The sequence below is a fragment of the Mobula hypostoma genome, chromosome 11, assembly GCF_963921235.1.
Source record: "Mobula hypostoma chromosome 11, sMobHyp1.1, whole genome shotgun sequence".
In the NCBI taxonomy this organism is placed as follows: domain Eukaryota; kingdom Metazoa; phylum Chordata; class Chondrichthyes; order Myliobatiformes; family Myliobatidae; genus Mobula; species Mobula hypostoma.
In genome coordinates, this window is record NC_086107.1 from 64,716,772 (window position 1) to 64,737,426 (window position 20,655).

At 40.7% G+C, this 20,655-nt stretch overlaps 1 protein-coding gene across 2 annotated transcripts in view; it reads left to right on the plus strand.

Annotated features, from left to right (window-relative positions):
- The window catches only part of LOC134353797 (activating molecule in BECN1-regulated autophagy protein 1-like), a 423,477-nt gene that overhangs the window by 125,380 nt on the left and 277,442 nt on the right, over window positions 1-20,655 (plus strand). For both annotated transcript variants that reach the window (XM_063062189.1, XM_063062188.1), the window contains exon 9: window positions 11,463-11,636. In XM_063062189.1, the coding sequence (XP_062918259.1) occupies window positions 11,463-11,636 (174 nt within the window). The remainder of the gene's footprint in view (window positions 1-11,462; window positions 11,637-20,655) is intronic.

A 20,655-nucleotide genomic window follows, 5' to 3' on the forward strand; every position in this document is an offset into this window, starting at 1 on the left:
TCCCTTGGTTCCCTCCTCATTTCCTTTCTCCTATGGTCCACTCTCCTCTCCAATCAAATTCCTTCTTCTCCAGCCCTTTGCCTTCCCACCCACCTGGCTTCACCTATCCCTTCTCCTTCTTTCATCTTTTTACTCTGGCCTCTTTCCCTCTTCCTTTTCAGTCCTGAAGAAGGGCCTCTGCCTGGTATGTCAACTGTTCATTAAATTCCATAGATGCTGCCTGACCTGCTGAATTCCTCCAGCATTTCATGTGTGTTGCCGACATTAGTTCTGTATCTTTCTATGCCTTATTCAAGTGCCTGTCTAAAAAAGAGGCTAGATAGAAGAAAGTATAGACAACTGTTGGAGTCTCATGGTTTGGAATGAATATTAGTCGCTCACTGACCTCCTGAGATGGAGACACTTCCAGTAAGGGAAGTAGAATTGGCGAAGGAGCTTGAGAATATGAGAGTAGGTTAGAAAAAGTAGCAAAATTAAAGCTGTTTTTGAGTTGACCATGACAGCAAGAAACCGTACCATAGAGTCAGTGCCCCAGAAAAAGATTTGGGTAAATGGGTCCTGAGTAGGCCTGATAGAAGTTTGCTTATTCTGGTAAGATGGTGGCATGCTCAGATACAGTGGTCTTTACGGGGTCAGCCAAAGCTGTTGCTGCCTTTTTAAATTTTTTTTTATCATTGCAAGACACTGTGGGACATTAGGAACTTCAAATGCTGCAGGTCTGCGACATTAATGAGTTGCTCATTGGCTGAGGAGCTGGACTTGGTGCACATCGTGCTGCTGCCTGCGATAGAAAGGTGTTGAAGTCAGTGCGCGAGGGTGGTTGTGCAGTCTAACAGTGAGTGATTGTCCTGGTCATTTTTCTTGTGATTGCAAGATCCTGTTGGATATTGGTAATGTGAAATGCTTCAAGACCCATTCACTGGTTTATTGGTGAGATCAACAGCAGGGGAGCTGAGTGGCTTAGGTTGTAGCGTGGATGAGGCCTTGTGCTCCAGTGTTGCCTGTTTGCAGCTGCCCAGGGGAGAGGCGTTGGAGTTGGTGCCTGGAGGCGGTGTGGCGTGACGTCCATGCTGACATTGGTGTGCTCTCCAGTGTTCACTTAGTGGAAGGCAGGTCGGACTGCATTCTTCTGCACACTGCTATGGGCTTGCTCCTTCCAACAACATTCATGGACTCAGGGACTTGGGCTATATTATCTACTTTTCATGTGACTGTATATTTACTGCTGTCTCATGTGTGCTATATGTGCCTTGTGCTGTATATGACTGCTGGTACTGTGTTTGCAGCTTGGTCCCGGAGGAACACTTTTGTTTGGCTGCATTCATCATATTCCAGTATGGCCGAATGACAATTAAACTTGAACTTATGTATCCCTTAAATATTCAGTGTCATTTATATTGAGTTCCCAGAGGTCCATATATGATCTGGAAAAAGTGGAATTGAAAGGAGGGTTGTTCAACACATGAATCAGTTTAGCCAAGTAAATGAGTATTTTTGGAGGGCAACTGGATTGGGGTACCTGAGGCCATCCTAGTGTGGGTTCGAAGTATTAGTGAGAACCAAAGCACAATCGCTGTACTATCGTATCCAACTCCACCAACAATAACATAAGCACATGAGATTCTACAGATGCTGGAGATTCAGAACAACACACACAAAATGCTGGAGGAACTCAGCAGGTCAAGCACCATTTATGGAAAGGAATAAACAGTTGACATTTTGGGCTAAATGCTACATCAGGACTGGAATGGAAAGGGAAGAAGTCACAATAAGAAGGGAGGAGAGGGGAAGGAATCGAAGTGAGGGGGAAGGCGGGTGGGGGAGGGGAGTGAAGTGAGAAGATGCAAGATGACGAGTGGTAGAGATGCAGGGCTGAAGAGGAAGGAAGCTGGTAGGAGAGGGCAGTGGGCCACGTGGGAAATCAAAGGAAAAGGGGCATCAGAGCAAGGAGATGGGCAAGTGATGAGAAGAGAAGTGCTACGATGGAAGCCGAATGGGGAAAATAGAGAAGGGGAAGGAGGGAGAAATAACTGGAAGTTAGAAATCGATGTTCATGCCATCCAGGCAGTGTGTGAGGTGTTGCTCCTCCATCTGAAAATAGCCTCATCATGGCAGTAGAGGGGAGGCCATTGACTGACATTTTTGTATACTAGTTTTCTTGAATAAAATTTATTATTAGTTGAAAAGTGGATGGGGATAACATCAAAAGATATGAAAGTGATGAATTATTTCGAATGCCCTAGTTTTAAGGATTGATGAATGTCAGTGCCAGGAGAATGCTTGGTGTAACTTCAGAAGGTGAAAACAAAACTACTGAAGTCATTGAGCAGATGGAAGGAAAACATATTGCCCATCTGATCTAAATAAATCAGTATTATGAGGAAGAAAACATGAATTGCAAAATGTTTATTTGTAAAGCAGTCATTGTTCCAAAGACTAAGTATTGTTTTCTCATTAAATTAATTATTTAATGGTTTAAATTCAGTGATGTGTTTTGATTTCTCTGCTGAACACAATAACTGTTTACTCAACCAAAGTAAGTCAGCATTTCCAAATTGCTGTTTCTAAGCAAACACATATAACAATTGATGCTTACTAAGCTGCACTTTCCCTTTTAATTCATTTCCATCTCCTTTCAGTAGAAATAAAATGGATGATCTCAGAGTAGTTTCCAGTAGGTTAAAGGCAGAAAATCGTCATCTCATACTGTCTAGTTAGAGTAGTTATTCACCTGAATACTGTGGGGGTGTTTGTATCAGAAATGCCACATTAATGCAATGGATCATTGCCATTATCATAATTGGGTACTTTCTCAGGACCTTCATGTAAATGACCTCAACAGTGCAGCCAAGTGGGAGTACTTGATGCCATTTCTGCTCACTGAAGGATATCGAAGCTGTTTTTGAATTAAGTGTCTGAGGACACTCATGATCAATTTTATTTAACTGTATATGTCTTTTGAGTTGAAGTCCATTCTTTTGAGTTTCCCATGATCTGACATTTCTACTGAAATATGTGGGATTGGTAATGTGGGAAGACCTTAAAACCATGATTTTGTGATGTCACCATCACTGCTGGTGCTTGGTGTGCTACAGGAGATGTGATTTTGGAAACCATTAACATGACTGTATCCCAAATTTCAGCTTATCCCAGGCTGATTTTGGCAACCAGAAAGAAAAAGGATATGAGAAAATGCTGCTTGACTTCCTTTACGCTTGTTTCGCCTTCTTTTGAAAAATACTTTACCTGTGTTTGAATTCATTAATTGCACTGAATTCTTATTTGAATCTTAAATTAAAATGTGTGCTTAAGTTTATTTGGGTTGTTAATTAAAACATGTATTTTGTAGAATTGATAAACAAGCGGCAGCTGTGCCCCAGCCAAACACTTTTTGCTTCATAGAAATTGTGGTCACATGGCTACTGTAACATGATTTAGCATTTTGAGGAGTACCTTCTATGTTAAAGTAATCATAGTCATGTGTTCACAGTTGTGTTTTGAAGTTTGATTTTGCATTGCACTGGACTGCTACAATCAAGAAAAAAAATCTGGGACTTGGTTGCAAAATCCTCTTCCCCAGCAATGTTCAATCTCAATTGTATCAGACATTTTAAAATAAAAGGCAATGAATAGCCTAATGTCTGAAAAGAAATGAGATGATAAATAACGGTGGGTAACCACATCATTAACTAACAGAGGAACTGAATTAATTCATTGGGTTTTATTTCAGCTTCAGCTCTTGAGTGGATTTGGTCAGTTTTTTTGTTTAAAAGCCTGCAGAGCCACGAGAGCCACTTGTGCATGTTAGTTTGGAGGGCATGAGATGCACATTGTAAAGTGGATCCATGTTTGCAGCTACGCTGAGCCCTCCTTATTGGCAAGGAACAGGGGCAAGGACTTGCCTTGAATAACAAAAATGTTTAAATCACAGACTGCTAACAAAATCACTAAGACTTCTTTGATGTAGCAAATTGCCTGTAAGTCTCAGTTTGTACCTATCAGCTTGTAAGTTTTGATTTCTAATTGTATGTAAACCTATGTGTTATTGGCTCCCAGTGTTCCTGCCCCAGGCTGCACACCTGGCCCTCACTTAAATTTCTGTTTTAGCCACTCGCCAGTCCTGTATTCTGGGCCCTTAGCTCTGATTGCACATCCAGCCTGCACACTGGACCCTGCTTCTGAGTGAGCATCTGGCCTGCACTCTGCATTCCAGTTTCAGCTGGACACCTGAGTCTGCTCTCCATCCCCATACGCAGCATACGTTCCACACCTGAGCTCCAGTCATAAACGTGCCCCAGTGTCCTCACCTTGCAAGCATCTGGATCTACAGATGGTAATTCACTGCATTAAGGGGATTTAAATTACATGGAATTTACAGCTGCTTGTTCTGAGTGTCTGAAAGACAGATCTGAAAAAGAGTGACAATATTTTTAAAACTTCCAACATATTTTGGCAGCTGTTTTTTTCAATTTGCAGAGATGGCTGATTTAAGTGGGATTTTTTTTTCATTTTACATTAGGATAATTGAAGTTGCCTTATGATTTCTTTCTTTAATATCTAATATCCTGTTTCAGTGATTGTATGTGGAAATACTCCAAATGTACACCACTAAAAGTCTTGGGTCTCATTACAGAATTTTGTTTGTCTCATCACCAGCTTGCAAAAGTGATTTAAAATGTTTCAAATAATAGAGCTGGATATTGAAGATGCTTTACTGATGAAATAATACATTATGAAAGTGTACAAAATTCAGAGAGATGACCTTCTTACCCCTATTAATCTATTCTCTTTAGATATTTGCTGGTGAATTAAAAAGAAGCTTATGTACTTTATTGAAGAAATACTTTTATCTGGTGCACAGTTGATTAAATTTAACAAATAGAAATGATTTTGGTAAGATTGCAAATCAATTGTGCAGTATGTTTTTGTAATTAAAATTAGCATGGTGCAGTTAAAGCAGGAATACTGTTTTATGCTGGTGTCCAAGACCTTGGATTTTAAGCTACATACTGCTGATGATTTTAAAAAATCTCAAATTAAAATGTCCATTGTAACTTATTTGGCAACAAAGTTTCAATTTTGGTCTAATTTCAGTTTCTTAAGAAGTTAATGAGACAATTCTTTGTTTCTAATAGTTTTTTTAAATCAATATATCCATTTTATTTGAAAGTGAGTGTTGCATAGAAATTACCTATTTAATTTGGCATCATGTAATATCCCAGGGTGTTGGTGTGTGGCCAAGTGGTTAAGGCGTCAGTCTAGTGATCTGAAGGTCGCTAGTTCGAGACTCAGCTGAGGCAGCGTGTTGTGTCCTGAGCAAGGCACTTAACCACGCATTGCCCTGCGACGACACCGGTGCCAAGCTGTATTGGCCCCTACTGTCCTTCCCTTGGATAACATTGGTGGCGTGGAGAGGGGAGACTTGCAGCATGGGCAGCTGCCGGTCTTCCATACAACCTCTGGACCAACTTCCATACAATCACCTGTTCAGCTCTTCCAAACAAGAACTGGACAGGTGATTGGCAAATCCAGCTCTTGGCTCCATCCCTCCCCCTCCTGTCTTCTCCTATCATTTTGGATCTCCCCCTCCCCCTCCCACTTTCAAATCTCTTGCTAACTCTTCCTTCAGTTAGTCCTGACGAAGGGTCGCGGCCTGAAACGTCGACTGTACCTCTTCCTAGAGATGCTGCCTGGCCTGCTGCGTTCACCAGCAACTTTGATGTGTGTTGCTTGAATTTCCAGCATCTGCAGAATTCCTGTTGTTTGCTGGTGCATCTTCTCCTGACTTTCCCTTCCTGTAGTCTACAATCAATTTCCTGGCCTTGTCGACAATGAGTGTGTGTTTATTTTTGCAACACCACTCAACCAGCCAATCTGTCTTGCTTCTGTACACCTGTTTCTGTGTAATGCCTCTTTTTGGCTCTGTTTACTATTTTACAAAAATATGAATTAACTGTGGTTTCTAGCAGATTTGCACAATGAGTGAAGAAGGGTTTTGAAGAATGAAATGAGTTCATATGGCACTGTAAGTCATTGGGCTCTTGGCAGATGAAATATGGAAAATAGAAATGTACCTTGTTCTTGAAGTAAACATGTTTTACATGTGAATATAGTTGTTCAACTCTTATTACATAATGCATAATTTGTCATTAATATTTTAAACAGAACTCTCCTGTTCTCTCACTTGAAGTTGAGCAGCAAATTCTGTCAACCAATGGCAATACAAGAATATTTGTTTAAAATTTACATTTGAAAGTAGTTATTGTTCTTTGGATGAAGAAACAGTTCAACAGTCCTTGATTCATTTTAGATCACTGGGCATAAATCTAATTGGTATATTAAACCACTTGTTCCTCCTTGCAGTGTGCAGTTTTCTTTTGGAGTTAGTTTTTGTTGCCTTTTTACCTGCCCCCTTGCTAGAATTAAGATGCAAGTTTAAATATTTATATAGATGATTTCTGATTATTTCTGTTCTTGAAGAGATCAGTGAAGAACAAAGAGCAGGTGTTTCCTGAACAAGAAATATTCTGACAGAGAATTTTCTTGTATATTTCCCTTTGCTGGCCATAGATAGGATTCAAAATGTATTTCCAGTTGCTCAAAATCGACAAAATGGATTCGTGTAGCTTTGAGGAAGAGTAGAATTGAGACAACGGGGCTCGTTATCATTATCAAAAAATGCTAGTAATTATCTTGTGTCAATGATTAGTTTGCAAATGTGCGCTGTTTAGGTTAATGATTTTCATTTGCTCCAGATATATGAAAGGCGAATGGATACAAAAGATGCAATCCCATATTAGCAAATATATATAATAATTTTAATTAGAAATTGTTAAAAAATTCAGACAGATTTGTTAGCTGCCTTCATGCTTAGCTTATTAACTAACTTCAACGCTGTAAAGGAGGGCACATGTTCAAAAATATTTGATGAGAGTTCCAAAGGAATATTGAAGTTGAAATTGTTTTTGATATTTCTTTTAAATATTTAACTGACTAGACTAAGACATTGCACTTCAATGAGTGCCCAAGGATAAATAAAATAATTGAAGTTGTGAAAAAGTGTTGGTTCTCAAAGTACAAGGCAGAAATTCAGTGACTTATGCAAAATGATAGTCATGACCATCAAGAAAAATGTATTGCAGTTACAAAACGCAGAACTTGGAATGTAAATTCATCATCCTTGATGAGTTCGCCCTATGCTTACTGGATTCTTTTTCAGTAATTAGAAGCCTGCAGCCTAGTCAAGATGGAGAAGAAATTGAAGGTGAGGTTCCCATGACCTCCTTCCAGCTCCCTCAGAAACTATGAATATTATTACTAGACATAAATTTTATATCAAGTGAAACCCAATTATGACATTTGACCAAAGATTTGCTGCAAAGTCTTTGGTGATTGGTTGTCCAGCTTGCATTTAAAGCATGCCACCAAGTAGAGCAGCAAACCCATACATTAATCGTTCAGCATGGACCAGATTGGCCTAAGGGCCTATTTCTGTGCTGTAGTGTTCTATGACTCTTATTTTCAAGATTCAAGTACATTTATTATCAAAGAATGTATATGTTATACAACCCTGAGATTTGATAATTTATACATTCTTTGATAATAAGTACCTGAATTTTGAACATAGAAAGCTACAGCACAGAAATAGGCCCTTCAGCCAACCTAGTCCATGCCAAACCATTAATTTACCTAGTGCCATCAACCTGCATCCAGACCATTACTCTCCATACCCCTCCCATTCAGATATGTATCCAAATTTCTGGTAAATGTTAGAAATCAAACCTGCCACTTGTGCTGACAGCTTGTTCCACACTCTCACCACCCTCTGAGTGAAGTTCCCCCTCACGTTCGCCTTAAATATTTCACCTTTCACCCTTAACCCAAGGTCTGTAGTTGTAGTCTTACCCAACTCAGTAGGGAAAAAAACCTGCTTGTATTTAACCTGTCTATACCTGCCATAATTTTGTATATCTCTATCAGAACTCCCATCTATCTTCTACGTTCCAGGGAAATAAAGTCCTAGCATATTCCACCTTTCCCGATAACTCAGGTTCTCAAGTTTCTTCAACATCCTTGTAAATTTTCTCTGCACTCTTTCAATCTTATTGCCAGTCCATCTATCCTGTAGGTAGGTGACCAGAACTGGACACCATACTCCAAATTAGGCTCACCAATGTCTTATGCAATTTCATCATAACATCCCAACTCTTGTATTCAATACACTTATTATGAAGGCCAATATGCCAAAAGCTTTGTTTATGACCCTATTTACTCATGTTGCAATGTTCAAGGAATAGGTATCTGTATTCTCGGATCCTTCCATTCTACTGCACTCCGCAGTGCCCTATCACTCACCATGTACACCTACCCTGGCTGGTCCTTCCAAAGTGCGACATCTCACACTTGTCTGCATTAAACTCCATCTGCCATTTTTCCAGCTGCAAACTTTGATGGTGCTCTTCACTGTTCACTGCATCCCTGATTTTGGTGTCATCTGTAAATTTGCTGATCCAGTTTACCACATTATCATCCAGATTACTGATATAGATTACAAGCAACAATGGACCCAGCAGTGATCGCTGCAGCGCACCACTAATGACAGGCCTCCAGTCAGAAAGGCAGCTATCTATAACCACTCTCTGGCTTCTTCTGCAAAGCCAATATCTAATCCAATTTATTACCTCATCTTGAATGCTAAACAACTGAACCTTCTTGACCAACCTAATTTGCCTCATGACAGCAAACAGACAGTAATCTGTTTAGGGTTCATGACCTCACTACTGCATTGCCTCACATCTATAGACTCTGTGTCCATCCCCGAGTATATGCGGATGCAAAAAAAAAACCCATTCAAGACCTCCCCCCATCTCTTTTGGCTCCATGCATAATTACAAATCTGATCTTCCAGAGGATGGATTTTATCCCTTGATATCATTATGGTATCTCTGGAAGCCCTTAGGATTTTTCTCCATCTTGTCTGCTAGAGCAACCCCATGTCTTCCAGCCCTCCGGATTTCCTTCTTAAGTGCTCTCTCACGTTTCTTACTCTCCTCAAATACCTCATTTGTTCCTCCAGCAAATGCTGAGTTCCTCCAGTATTTTGCATGTATTACTATCACAGCCTTGTGTTTCTTGCAACAGTCTGCTCTCTACAAATTTTCTCCTCTAAATCCCACTCACTATTGGGTGATCTATAATATAATGCCATTAACATGATTATACCTTTCTTATTGCTCAATTCTACCCATAAAGCCTCACTAGACGAGCTCTCCAGTCTGTCCTGAGTACCACTGTGACATTTTCCTTGATTAGTAATGCCAACCCTCCCTCTTTAATCCCCCCCTGATCTATCACATCTAAAACAATGGAATCTCGGAACACTGAGCCTCTATTTCTATCCCTCCTGCAACCCAGTCTCGTTAATGGCTACATTGTCATAATTCCACATGCTGATCCATGCTCTAAGGTCATTTGTCTTTCCTGCAATACTCCTTGTATTGAAATATACACAGCTCAGAACAATAGTCTCACAATGCTCAAACTTTTGATGAATGACTTTGTATGTAGGCTTAACAACATCTTTCTCCACAGCCACTTCACTATCTGTTCTGGCACTCTGGTTCCCATCCCCCTACAGCTCTAGTTTAAGCCCCACTCCCTGTGTGGAAGCACTAGCAAACCTTCCTGCTAGGATATTAGTCCTCCCCCAGTTCGGGTACAAATCATCCATTTTGTACAGGTTTCCACTTCCCTGGAAGAGTGCCCAAATCTGAAGCCATTCTTCCTACACCATCTTCTTAGCCACATGTTAAACTATATGATCTTCCCATATCTGGCCTCGCGCGGCACAGGTAGCAATCATATCTTAATCAAAAACTTAGCACCTAACGGAACTCACATTGTCGGATCTTGTCACCCCTTCTACCCTTGTCACCCTACTGCTCACCCTCCCACTTAAGAATGCTGTGGACTTGATCTGAGACGTTCCTGACCCTGGCACTCGGGAGGCAACAAACCATCTGGGAATCTTGTTCTCATCCACAGAACCTCCTTTCTGTTCCCCTGATCAACAAATTCCCTATCACTACAGCTCGTTTCTTCTTCCCCACTCCCCCACCCCCAACTTCCCTTCTGAGCCATAGGGCCAGACTGTGTGCCAGAGACCTGACTGCTGTGGCTTTCCTCTACATATAATGCATATAATTGACCTCTTTATTAGATGGTTTAATTTCTCAAGATCTCTCTATATCTGTTAACTATAAAAGATGGTGGTATCAGCCTGCAAACATTATTACTTTGAAGTCTCATTGATGATAGCATGTAAAATTACAAAAACCCAACGGATTGTTTTCATTTGTCTGGCACTGGTATTTTTTTGGCTAAACAACACAGAAGTTAGAAGAAAATACAGATTCCCTGAAGTGATAATCACAATTTCATAACTCCTTTACTTTGTCATTATATGAGGGTGTATATAAATGGTGTGAAATATTCCAGTTTTGCAGAGGTTCAGAAATCAAAAACTGTATTCCTTCATGCAGTGAAGATGAATATCAGAAAAATACTGCAGATGCTGTAAATCTGAAATAAAAAATAATGCTAGGAGCACTTGGTTGACAAGGCTGCGTCTACTGAAAGGGAAATCGAAGTAACATTTTGGGGCAAAGATCCTTCATCAACATTAAAGATTTGACAGAAACATTCATAAGTTAAGTGGACTTGAATGGAGAGTGCAGTGAGAAAATGACTCTATATATAGGTTTCCACAGCAAGTTTTCGTCAGATAAGTGTGCTGGGAGAAAATTTGTAGTAAGTTTAAAATCGTAATTGAATTAATACATGAAAATTTGTGAATTAGACGATAAATCGGTGGCTTTTCTGACGGGCACGAGTAGCTTTGAGATGATGGGGTTGGTTGCTGGTGATTGTGTCTTACTCCTGTGCTGCTTCATTCTTTTACATTAGACAATTCTGTGACCCTCTGTGAATGAACTTTGCTTTAGTCTCTTATACTAGTGGAATCTAAATTAACAACACAGAAGATACTTTTCCCAGTGAAGGGCTGATCAAAGTGTTCCAACCATCTGGTTTGGTGGTAAAAATAAAATTGTATTGTACAGCCCATCCCTAGGTTACAAATACCTTACACTTGGGCGTCTACATTTGAAGCTAATGAATTTTACAACATATGTCGTTGATAAACCTGATTCTGATATGAATGAGTTCCCATATTACTTTATATGCTTATGTTAAATATAGTAATACCTGTTAATTATGGATGCATATTTTTACTATTCTGATCACAGGGCGTTGCTTGTGATGATGGTTCCATGTTCTTGATGGAAAGTATCTGACATGTCTTCTACATTTCATGTCTTATAGTCTAGTGGACTGATGAATCATTATCCACAAATGTTAGTGAATTGAGTTAAATTGAAACCACTATACCTGTACTATTTCAGATTATCCCCTGCCTATTATGCCCATCGGATCATCCAGTACCTGTCACGTAGAGACAGTATTCGTCAACGCTCGATGCGATACCAGCCGAACCGAATGCGTGCCAGTTTGGAAAGTCCAGCAAGCAGTCCGGCCCAGCCCATTGATGGTGCTGATATGGATTTTGATGATTTTGAGTAAGTACAGATTGAGATTTGCGCAGATACACTTGGCATGGCTGCAGTACTGACGTCCAGTGGTATTGATTGTAGTTACCTTGTGGGGCAATGGCATCATCGCCGGACTCCGGAGCGAAGGCTCCCGAGTTCGAATCCAAGTCAGGCCACCCCCCGAGCATGCTTTCCATCCGTGCCGTGTTGAGTGTCGAGCTAGCCACTCGACCTCGTAAAAAAAAAGGACCGAGTCAGCAACGTTCCTATTGTGACCCGATTAATCCGAAAGGAGACCAATCCTGCCATCACGCGCCAGATAAGAATGGCTGACTGTCTGGTGCAACACACTAAAAAAAAGAAAAAAAGACTACTGTGCTTAAAAACAATACTTGATCCAAGTTCTTCTGCGCTCCCTCTCTCTTCTTTTCATGGAGTGTCCCTGTTGGTTGAACTGTGAAATGCTGCTAATGTCAGAATAATATGGAAGTTTGAAACTATCTTGTTTTTACCCTTTAGATAAATAAATGCATTAAGTAAAGTGAGAAAATGAGGGAAAAGCATAAATAATTTCAGTGTTTTGTGGCTTCATAATGTAATTTAAATTCTCCAATCTATTTTCTTTACATTGGGCTAATACTAATTGTACAATATCTACTATGATTAGAGGTCAAATTCTTGGATGGCTGTGAACCATTTTAGGATACTTAGAAAAGCACATAGTCGATAAGTTAAATCTATTGTGGTTTATTAACTCTTGAGAGTTGCAACTGAAAGTAAGTGATCTGCATAATTCTCTAGTACTGCCCAAATTTTTAGAGACTTAATTTCATTTAAAGTCAAAGTTTCATATATTAAATTTCTTAACTCATTTCCTTTATTCTAACCATAATGTCTTTTGAACTATATTTAACAAGCATAATCCCAGTCTCTTGTTTGCAGTTCCCTCTTGTAACATGATAATATCTTGTGAAACTTGGAAGAATATTTGAAGATTTCAAATCCATTCATAACTTTCCTGAATATTTTAATAAAAGAATAATTTGGAAAGTATCACTTCTACTTATAAGTAGTTATAAGTGGTGCATCCAGGGTATGTCTGGTTTCAAAGATCACAGTATGTTATTTGATCTTGTGTCATCATTACATTTGAATGTAATATTTTGCTCATCTTTAGGGAGTATTATTGTCCCCTATGTCATTTCCAAACAGCTGTATCCTGTTGTGCATTTCAAAGTGGGGAATGAGTTACTATTTGCTCTGAGGAAATGAATAGCTTGTCTAACTTAGAAATCTAATAAATTATATTTTTCCACACATTATTTTTGCCACCTGTAGGGGAATGCTCATTTTGCCTCATGTCTTCTGTTTTACATGATTCCAACATGATGTTTTCATCAATATCACAGTGTTTTACTAGAGATATTCCAGGCTGGGATTCAATGAAAGTCCTCTTGTTTTTATGCAGACTGATGCCACAGGTTTTGTAGAATTTGTAGAATGTCTGTGAGATGGCTTTTTAGAACAGCTTGTTGTTGAGCCCACTAGGGGATCGGCTGTACTGGATTGGGTATAGTGTAATGAACCGGAGGTGATTGGAGAGATTGAGGTGAAGGAACCCTTAGGAGGCAGTGATCATAACATGATTGAGTTCACTGTGAAATTAGAAAAAGAGAAGCCGAAATCTGATGTGTCGGTGTTTCAGTGGAGTAAAGGAAACTACAGTGGCATGAGAGAGGAACTGGCCAAAGTTGACTGGAAAGAGACACTGGCGGGAAAGACGGCAGAGCAGCAGTGGCTGGAGTTTATGCGAGAAATGAGGAATGTGCAAGACAGGTATATTCCAAAAAAGAAGAAATTTTCGAGTGGAAAAAGGATGCAACCGTGGTTGACAAGAGAAGTCAAAGCCAAAATTAAAGCAAAGGAGAGGGCATACAAGGAAGCAAAAATTAGTGGGAAGACAGAGGATTGGGAAGTCTTTAAAACCTTACAAAAGGAAACCAAGAAGGTCATTAAGAGAGAAAAGATTAACTATGAAAGGAAACTAGCAAATAATATCAAAGAGGATACTGAAAGCTTTTTCAAGTATATAAAGAGTAAAAGACAGGTGAGAGTAGATATAGGACCGATAGAAAATGATACTGGAGAAATTGTAATGGGAGATGAGGAGATGGCAGAGGAACTGAACAAGTATTTTGCATCAGCCTTCACTGAGGAAGACAGCAGGATACAGGACACTCAAGGGTGGCAGGGAAGAGAAGTGTGCGCAGTCACAATTACGACAGAGAAAGTACTCAGGAAGCTGAATAGGCTAAAGGTCGATAAATCTCCTGGACCAGATGGAATGCACCCTCGTGTTCTGAAGGAAGTAGCTGTGGAGATTGCGGAGGCATTAGCGATGATCTTTTAAAAGTCGATAGATTCTGGCATGGTTCCGGAAGACTGGAAGATTGCAAATGTCACTCTGCTATTTAAGAAGGGGGCAAGGAAGCAAAAAGGAAATTATAGACCTGTTAGCTTGACGTCGGTGGTTGGGAAGTTGTTGGAGTCGATTGTCAAGGATGAGGTTACAGAGTACCTGGAGGCATATGACAAGATAGGCAGAACTCAGCATGGATTCCTTAAAGGAAAATCCTGCCTGACAAACCTATTACAATTTTTTGAGGAAATTACCAGTAGGCTAGACAAGGGAGATGCAGTGGATGTTGTATATTTGGATTTTCAGAAGGCCTTTGACAAGGTGCCACACATGAGGCTGCTTAACAAGATAAGAGCCCATGGAATTACAGGAAAGTTACATATGTGGATAGAACGTTGGCTGATTGGCAAGAAACAGAGAGTGGGAATAAAGGGATCCTATTCTGGTTGGCTGCCGGTTACCAGTGGTGTTCCACAGGGATCAGTGTTGGGGCCGCTTCTTTTTACATTGTACATCAACGATTTGGATTATGGAATAGATGGCTTTGTGGCTAAGTTTGCTGACGATACGAAGATAGGTGGAGGGGCCGGTAGTGCTGAGGAAACGGAGAGTCTGCAGAGAGACTTGGATAGATTGGAAGAATGGGCAGAGAAGTGGCAAATGAAGTACAATGTTGGAAAGTGTATGGTTATGCACTTTGGCAGAAAAAATAAACAGGCAGACTATTATTTAAATGGGGAAAGAATTTGAAGTTCTGAGATGCAACAGGACTTGGGAGTCCTCGTACAGGATTCCCGTAAAGTAAACCTCCAGGTTGAGTCGGTAGCGAAGAAGGCGAATGCAATGTTGGCATTCATTTCTAGAGGAATAGAGTATAGGAGCAGGGATGTGATGTTGAGGCTCTATAAGGCGCTGGTGAGACCTCACTTGGAGTGCTGTGGGCAGTTTTGGTCTCCTTATTTAAGAAAGGATGTGCTGACGTTGGAGAGGGTACAGATAAGATTCACTAGAATGATTCCGGGAATGAGAGGGTTGACATATGAGGAACGTTTGTCCGCTCTTGGACTGTATTCCTTGGAGTTTAGAAGAATGAGGGGAGACCTCATAGAAACATTTCGAATGTTAAAAGGCATGGACAGAGTGGATGTGGCAAAGTTGTTTCCTATGATGGGGGAGTCTAGTACGAGAGGACACGACTTCAGGATTGAAGGGCGCCCTTTCAGAACAGAAATGCGAAAAAATTTTTTTAGTCAGAGGGTGGTGAATCTATGGAATTTGTTGCCACGGGCAGCAGTGGAGGCCAAGTCATTGGGTGTATTTAAGGCAGCGATTGATAGGTATCTGAGTAGCCAGGGCATCAAAGGTTATGGTGAGAAGGCGGGGCAGTGGGACTAAATAGGATAAAATGAATCAGCTCATGATAAAATGGCGGAGCAGACTCAATGGGCCGAATGGCCTACTTCTGCTCCTTTGTCTTATGGTCTTATGGTTTACCAAATATTGAATTATGTTTACAATTTTCAGATTATCTTCAGAGTAAACTCTTTTTCCTTCTTTTTACTTGTGCTGCCTGACCAGCATATTTGCAGCATTTCTATTTTATTTTGCTTTTTTAATCATGAATGCTGATTTTGATTTTTCCAACCTGCTTTCTGTGCCATTGACTGTGTGGGTATTTTCTGGTTCCTAAGCTGTGATCAGCTAGCTGGCCTGATCCGGGGGAGTTGAGGGGAGGTGCTAGGCAGATGCTACACCTTGCCCAAGGGTGACCTGCAGGTAGCGAGAGAAGCAGCGCCTTACACCTCTTTGGTAGAGATGCATCTCCACCCACCTCCCTGATGGAGGTATTCATTTAATTTAGAACAATACACCGTAACCGGGGTGGTACTGTGTGTCACACAAGGTACTCCTCATGTTAGCAACAAGTGTAAATGTGTGGTGCCAATCACATTGCTGAAGGGAATAGACTTCCTGGAAGTTTACAATATAAAACAGAAATAAGATATTGGAATAAAAAGCTGTGAGGAATATTTAAACTTTGGCTTATCAGTGTCAACGAGGCTTTCAAGCATAGCTGCATGAAGTCAAGTTTATGTGTCAAAGGATACGATGGGATTCTTTTTTTGTGTACTCATCCATTACAATAACTTATCTCTAATTTTCCCCAAACTAAAGTTAGTACAAAAGCCAAACGTGAGAAGTTATTGTGGAATAAGTAAAATTTTAAAGCAGGTCAGAGAGGATTGACTAAAGGAGTTGAAATGTGGGAGACGTTTACTGATCACAACAATCAAGCTGACTACCTTCTGAAGAAACATGCCTGACATTCTGGCAGCTGAGCCTGTAACTGCATGTTGACGTTGGAAAAATAATTATAATAGGTGGTTCTGTACCACATCATGTTAATAAAAGGTAAACGACAGAATTAAGGGAACAAAAAGAACAGAACGGGAAAGTGAAAGATAGGCCAATATTTTGTTTTGGAGCAGCTCTAGCAATAACTAAAAGGAAATGTTTGCCAGTAATTAAGATATCAGGATGTTCATAGTCTCCTATTGAGTGGGCAAACTCCCCCCCCCCCGATTGAGTTTTGTGGGTATCTCTGGGCTAATAGTAACTTCATGTGAGCTCATACACAAGGAACAGAGCAACTTGGCTAACAGATTCTGATCCCTGAGGTTTAATTGTGCATTAACTGCCAGCGGTTTCCTCTTCAGTAACAGTAAGTGCTGATGCGCATAGATACAGAGCATTACCCACTGAAGATTAAAATCGTATACAAGCAAAACCATTTGTCCTGCAAATAGTAACAAAATAATACAGAAAAAGATGACATTTTAGTTTTTTTTAAAATGCTTTATGAAACTGAGATATCTCATTTCTTTGTTACAAGTTTGATGATAAATAAGTCAAGTACAAAATGACAATGTCTTCAGTTATTATAAGCAAATGTTAATGACATGGAAGTCCATTAATTAGTACAGAATTAATGTTATCCTGCTCATGGTATTGTTAATTTTGGTGAACTGAATACACACGAAACTTCATAGCCACAGAAACCAGGTGAAGAATATACTGTATACTGCAGATAACACACACAAAATGTTGGAGGACAGGCAACATCTCTGGAAAAGAGTACAGTTGACATTTCAGGCTGAGATCCTTCAGCAGGACTGGAGAAAAAAAAGATGAGTAGAGTTAGATGGTGGGGGGAGGGGAGAGAGAAACACAAGGTGATAGGTGAAACCAGAAGGGGGAGAGGTGAAGTAAAGAGCTGGGAAGTTGATGGATGAAAGAGATACAGGGCTGGAGCAGGGGGAATCTCGGAGAGGACAGAAGGCCATAGAAAAAAGTAAAAGGGGGGTGGGGGGAGAGCACCCAGAGGGAGGTGATGGGCAGGCAAGGAGATAAGGGGATGGGGAAGGTGAAGGGGAGGTGGTGGGGGGCGGGGGTTCGGTGGGGAGATCATTACCGGAAGTTTGAGAAATCTTTGTTCATACCATCGGCCTGGAGGCTACCCAGACAGAATATAAGATGTTGCTCCTCCACATTGTGTGTGCCCTCATCACAACAGTAGAGGAGGTCATTGATTGACATATTGGAATGAGAAATGGAATTAAAATGAGTGGCTACTGGGAAATCCCACTTTTGTTGGAGGACAGAGCGTAGGTGCTCGGTGAGGCAATCTCCCAATCTACGTCAGGTCTCACAGATGTCCAGGAGGCCACACTGGCAGCAATGGACATTGTATATGACCCTCAACAGACTCGCAGATGAAGTATTGTCTCACCTGGAAGGTCTGTTTGAGGCCTTGAATAGTGGTAAGGGAGGAGATGTAGGGGCAGGTGTAGCATTTGTTCTGCTTGCAAGGATAAGTGCTAGGAGGAAGATCCGTGGGAAGGGATGAATGGACAAGAGAGTCACATAGGGAGCAATCTATGCAGAAAACAAAGTGGGGGCGGGGGGAGATGAAGATGTGTTTGGTGATGGATCCCATTGGAGATGGCAGGAGTTGCGGAGAATTATGTGCTGGATGAGAAGGCTGCTGGGGTGGTAGGTGAGGATAAGAGGAACCCTATCCCTGGTAGGGTGGCAGGAGGATGGGGTGAGAGCAGACTTGTGGGAAATGGAAGAGATGTGGTCGAGGGCAGCGTTGATGGTGGAGGAAGGGAAGCCCCTTTCTTTGAAGAAGGAGGACATCTCCTTCGTTCTGGAATGAAAAGCCTCATCCTGAGAGCAGATGTGGTGGAAACAGGAATTCAGAGAAGGGGATGGCATTTTTACAAGTAACAGGGTGGGAAAGAGGTATAGTCCAGATAACTGAGACTCCATGGGTTTATAGTAGACATCAGTGGATAAGCTGCCTCCAGAGATAGAGACAGAGAGATTGAGAAAGGGGAGAGAGTTTTCGGAAACGGACCAGGTAAATTTGAGGGCAGCGTGGAAGTTGGAGATGAAGTTGATGAGCTCCGACTGGCTGCAGGAAGCAGCACCAATGCAGTCGTCAATGTAGCCTAGGAGAAATGGGAGGTGACTATGAATTCGACGAGCTTTGAATGGGATTCACAATCTGCTTATCCAGGCCAAGATCTACAAAACTCTTTGTCCAAGTAGATCCATTGTTTCACAAGTGGATACGGCCCAGCCCATCACGGGTAAACACCACCTCACCACTGAACACATCTACATGAAGCATTGTCGCAGGAAAGCAGCATCTATCATCAGGGACCCCCACCGTCCAGGAGCTTATCCCCACTAACCCCCCCCCACCCACCCAGCTATGACAACCTTAAAGAACATAATAAACATCATTAGACTTGTGTCAGAAGCTCAAGTATAATGAAAAACTTGCAGTAGAATCATAGGCACATAATAATCTGCCACAACATTCACAGGAAAGGTATCAATTATGCAAGTAAGAACAAAAATGTTTGCCTTTTGATGGGGGAAAGGATCTGGCTGCTGACTTTAAATGAAGGGTGTGAATGCAGAACACAAAGCCATTTGGAGTAAGAATACACTGAAGCTTTCTGATAAGGTCATTAATTATTTACACTGTTATCCTCTCATGTAAAAGGAATTACTTTCTGGGAATGCACTTTATAAGTGTACAGTCTGTGAGAATTGTAACATGGTGGTTTCAATTTAGATTTAATGTAGTATACTGAAAGGTTATGTTTAGTTCCTGATAAGTGATAATTTTATAAATGTAATCTTCACATTAGTAGCAGCATTATTCATCCTTTATACAATGTGTGAGAGCAGAATACTCAATGAATGATTACAGGTATTTATGCATGGGAAGTTAAGTAAACTGATGTGAGCCTTAGCCAGCTTAAATGGCAAAAAATTCAATGTAGCAAAATTTGAAAAATAAACAAATGAAAATCTGAAGATGCTGGAAATCCAAGCAACACACACAAAATGCTGTACTCTTTTCCATCATTGTTGCTTGTCCTGCTGAGCTCCTTTAGCACTTTTGTGTGTAGCAAAATTTGAGCTATTTAGTATAAAACATGATTCTATTACCATTAAGTGTTAGGCCATGAAGATGTTTCTCACATTGTTACCTTATTTCATCTGTTATATACTGTATCAAGCAAGAATTGCAGTTTTCTACTTAAGTTAATCTTTGCCAGTCCACTTGTAACAATTGCATCGGTCCATGTTAGAAAATGTGACCACAACTAGTTCCATCTTTATGCCAAGGTTGCTCACTATGTGATTTTGAATGGAAATGGCAAATCAAAACTGAATATGCATGCAGTACCATGGGTTATCAGCAGCGACAGAATTTATTCCAATGCAAACTAAACTTGTGGAGAGAGTGGATGGTTAGAGTTTCCAATCAAGACAGTAGTTTGTCCGAGATGTTGTTGAGCTTCTTCAGTGTTGTTGCCATCCAGGCAAGTGAAATGTATTCTATCATAATTCTGCTTTGTTGCCTGTGCATGGCAGAAAGGCCATTGATCTCTGGTATACTGATATATTTGTCTGGTGTCGCAGATCCCTATGAAATTCCAGCTGATTGGTGAATGAGTGCATCTGTCCATGACGAAAATGGTGACTACAACAAGTCCTATCTTTATGCTACGTATGCCTGCCCAGTCCTGATGAAAGGTCCAGAGATGAGAGTTGATATTGGACCAATGGAAAATGATGTTGGTGAGGTAGTAATGGTGACAAAGTAATGGCCGATGAACTTAATAGGTACTTTGCATCGGACTCCTTGTGGATGACACTAGCAGTGTGCCAGAGGTCCGTGAGCATCAGGGAGTAGGAGTGAGTGCCATTGCTATACAAAGGAAAATGTGCCAGGCAAGCTCAAAGGTCTTAAGGTGGTTAAGTCACCTGAGTCAGATGGACAACATTGCAGAGTTCTGAGAGAGGTTGCTAAAGAGATAACAAATGCATTGGTCATTATCTTTCAAGATTCACTTGATTCTGGCATGGTCCCGGAGGAATGGAAAATTGCAAATCTCACTCCACTCTTTAAGAAGGGAGGAAGGCAAAAGTTAGCCTAACCTCAGTGGTTGGGAACGTGTTGGAGTCTATGACTAAGGATGAGACTTTGGGATACTTGGAGATTAATGATAAATTAAGTCAAAGTCAAAGAATTAAATACTT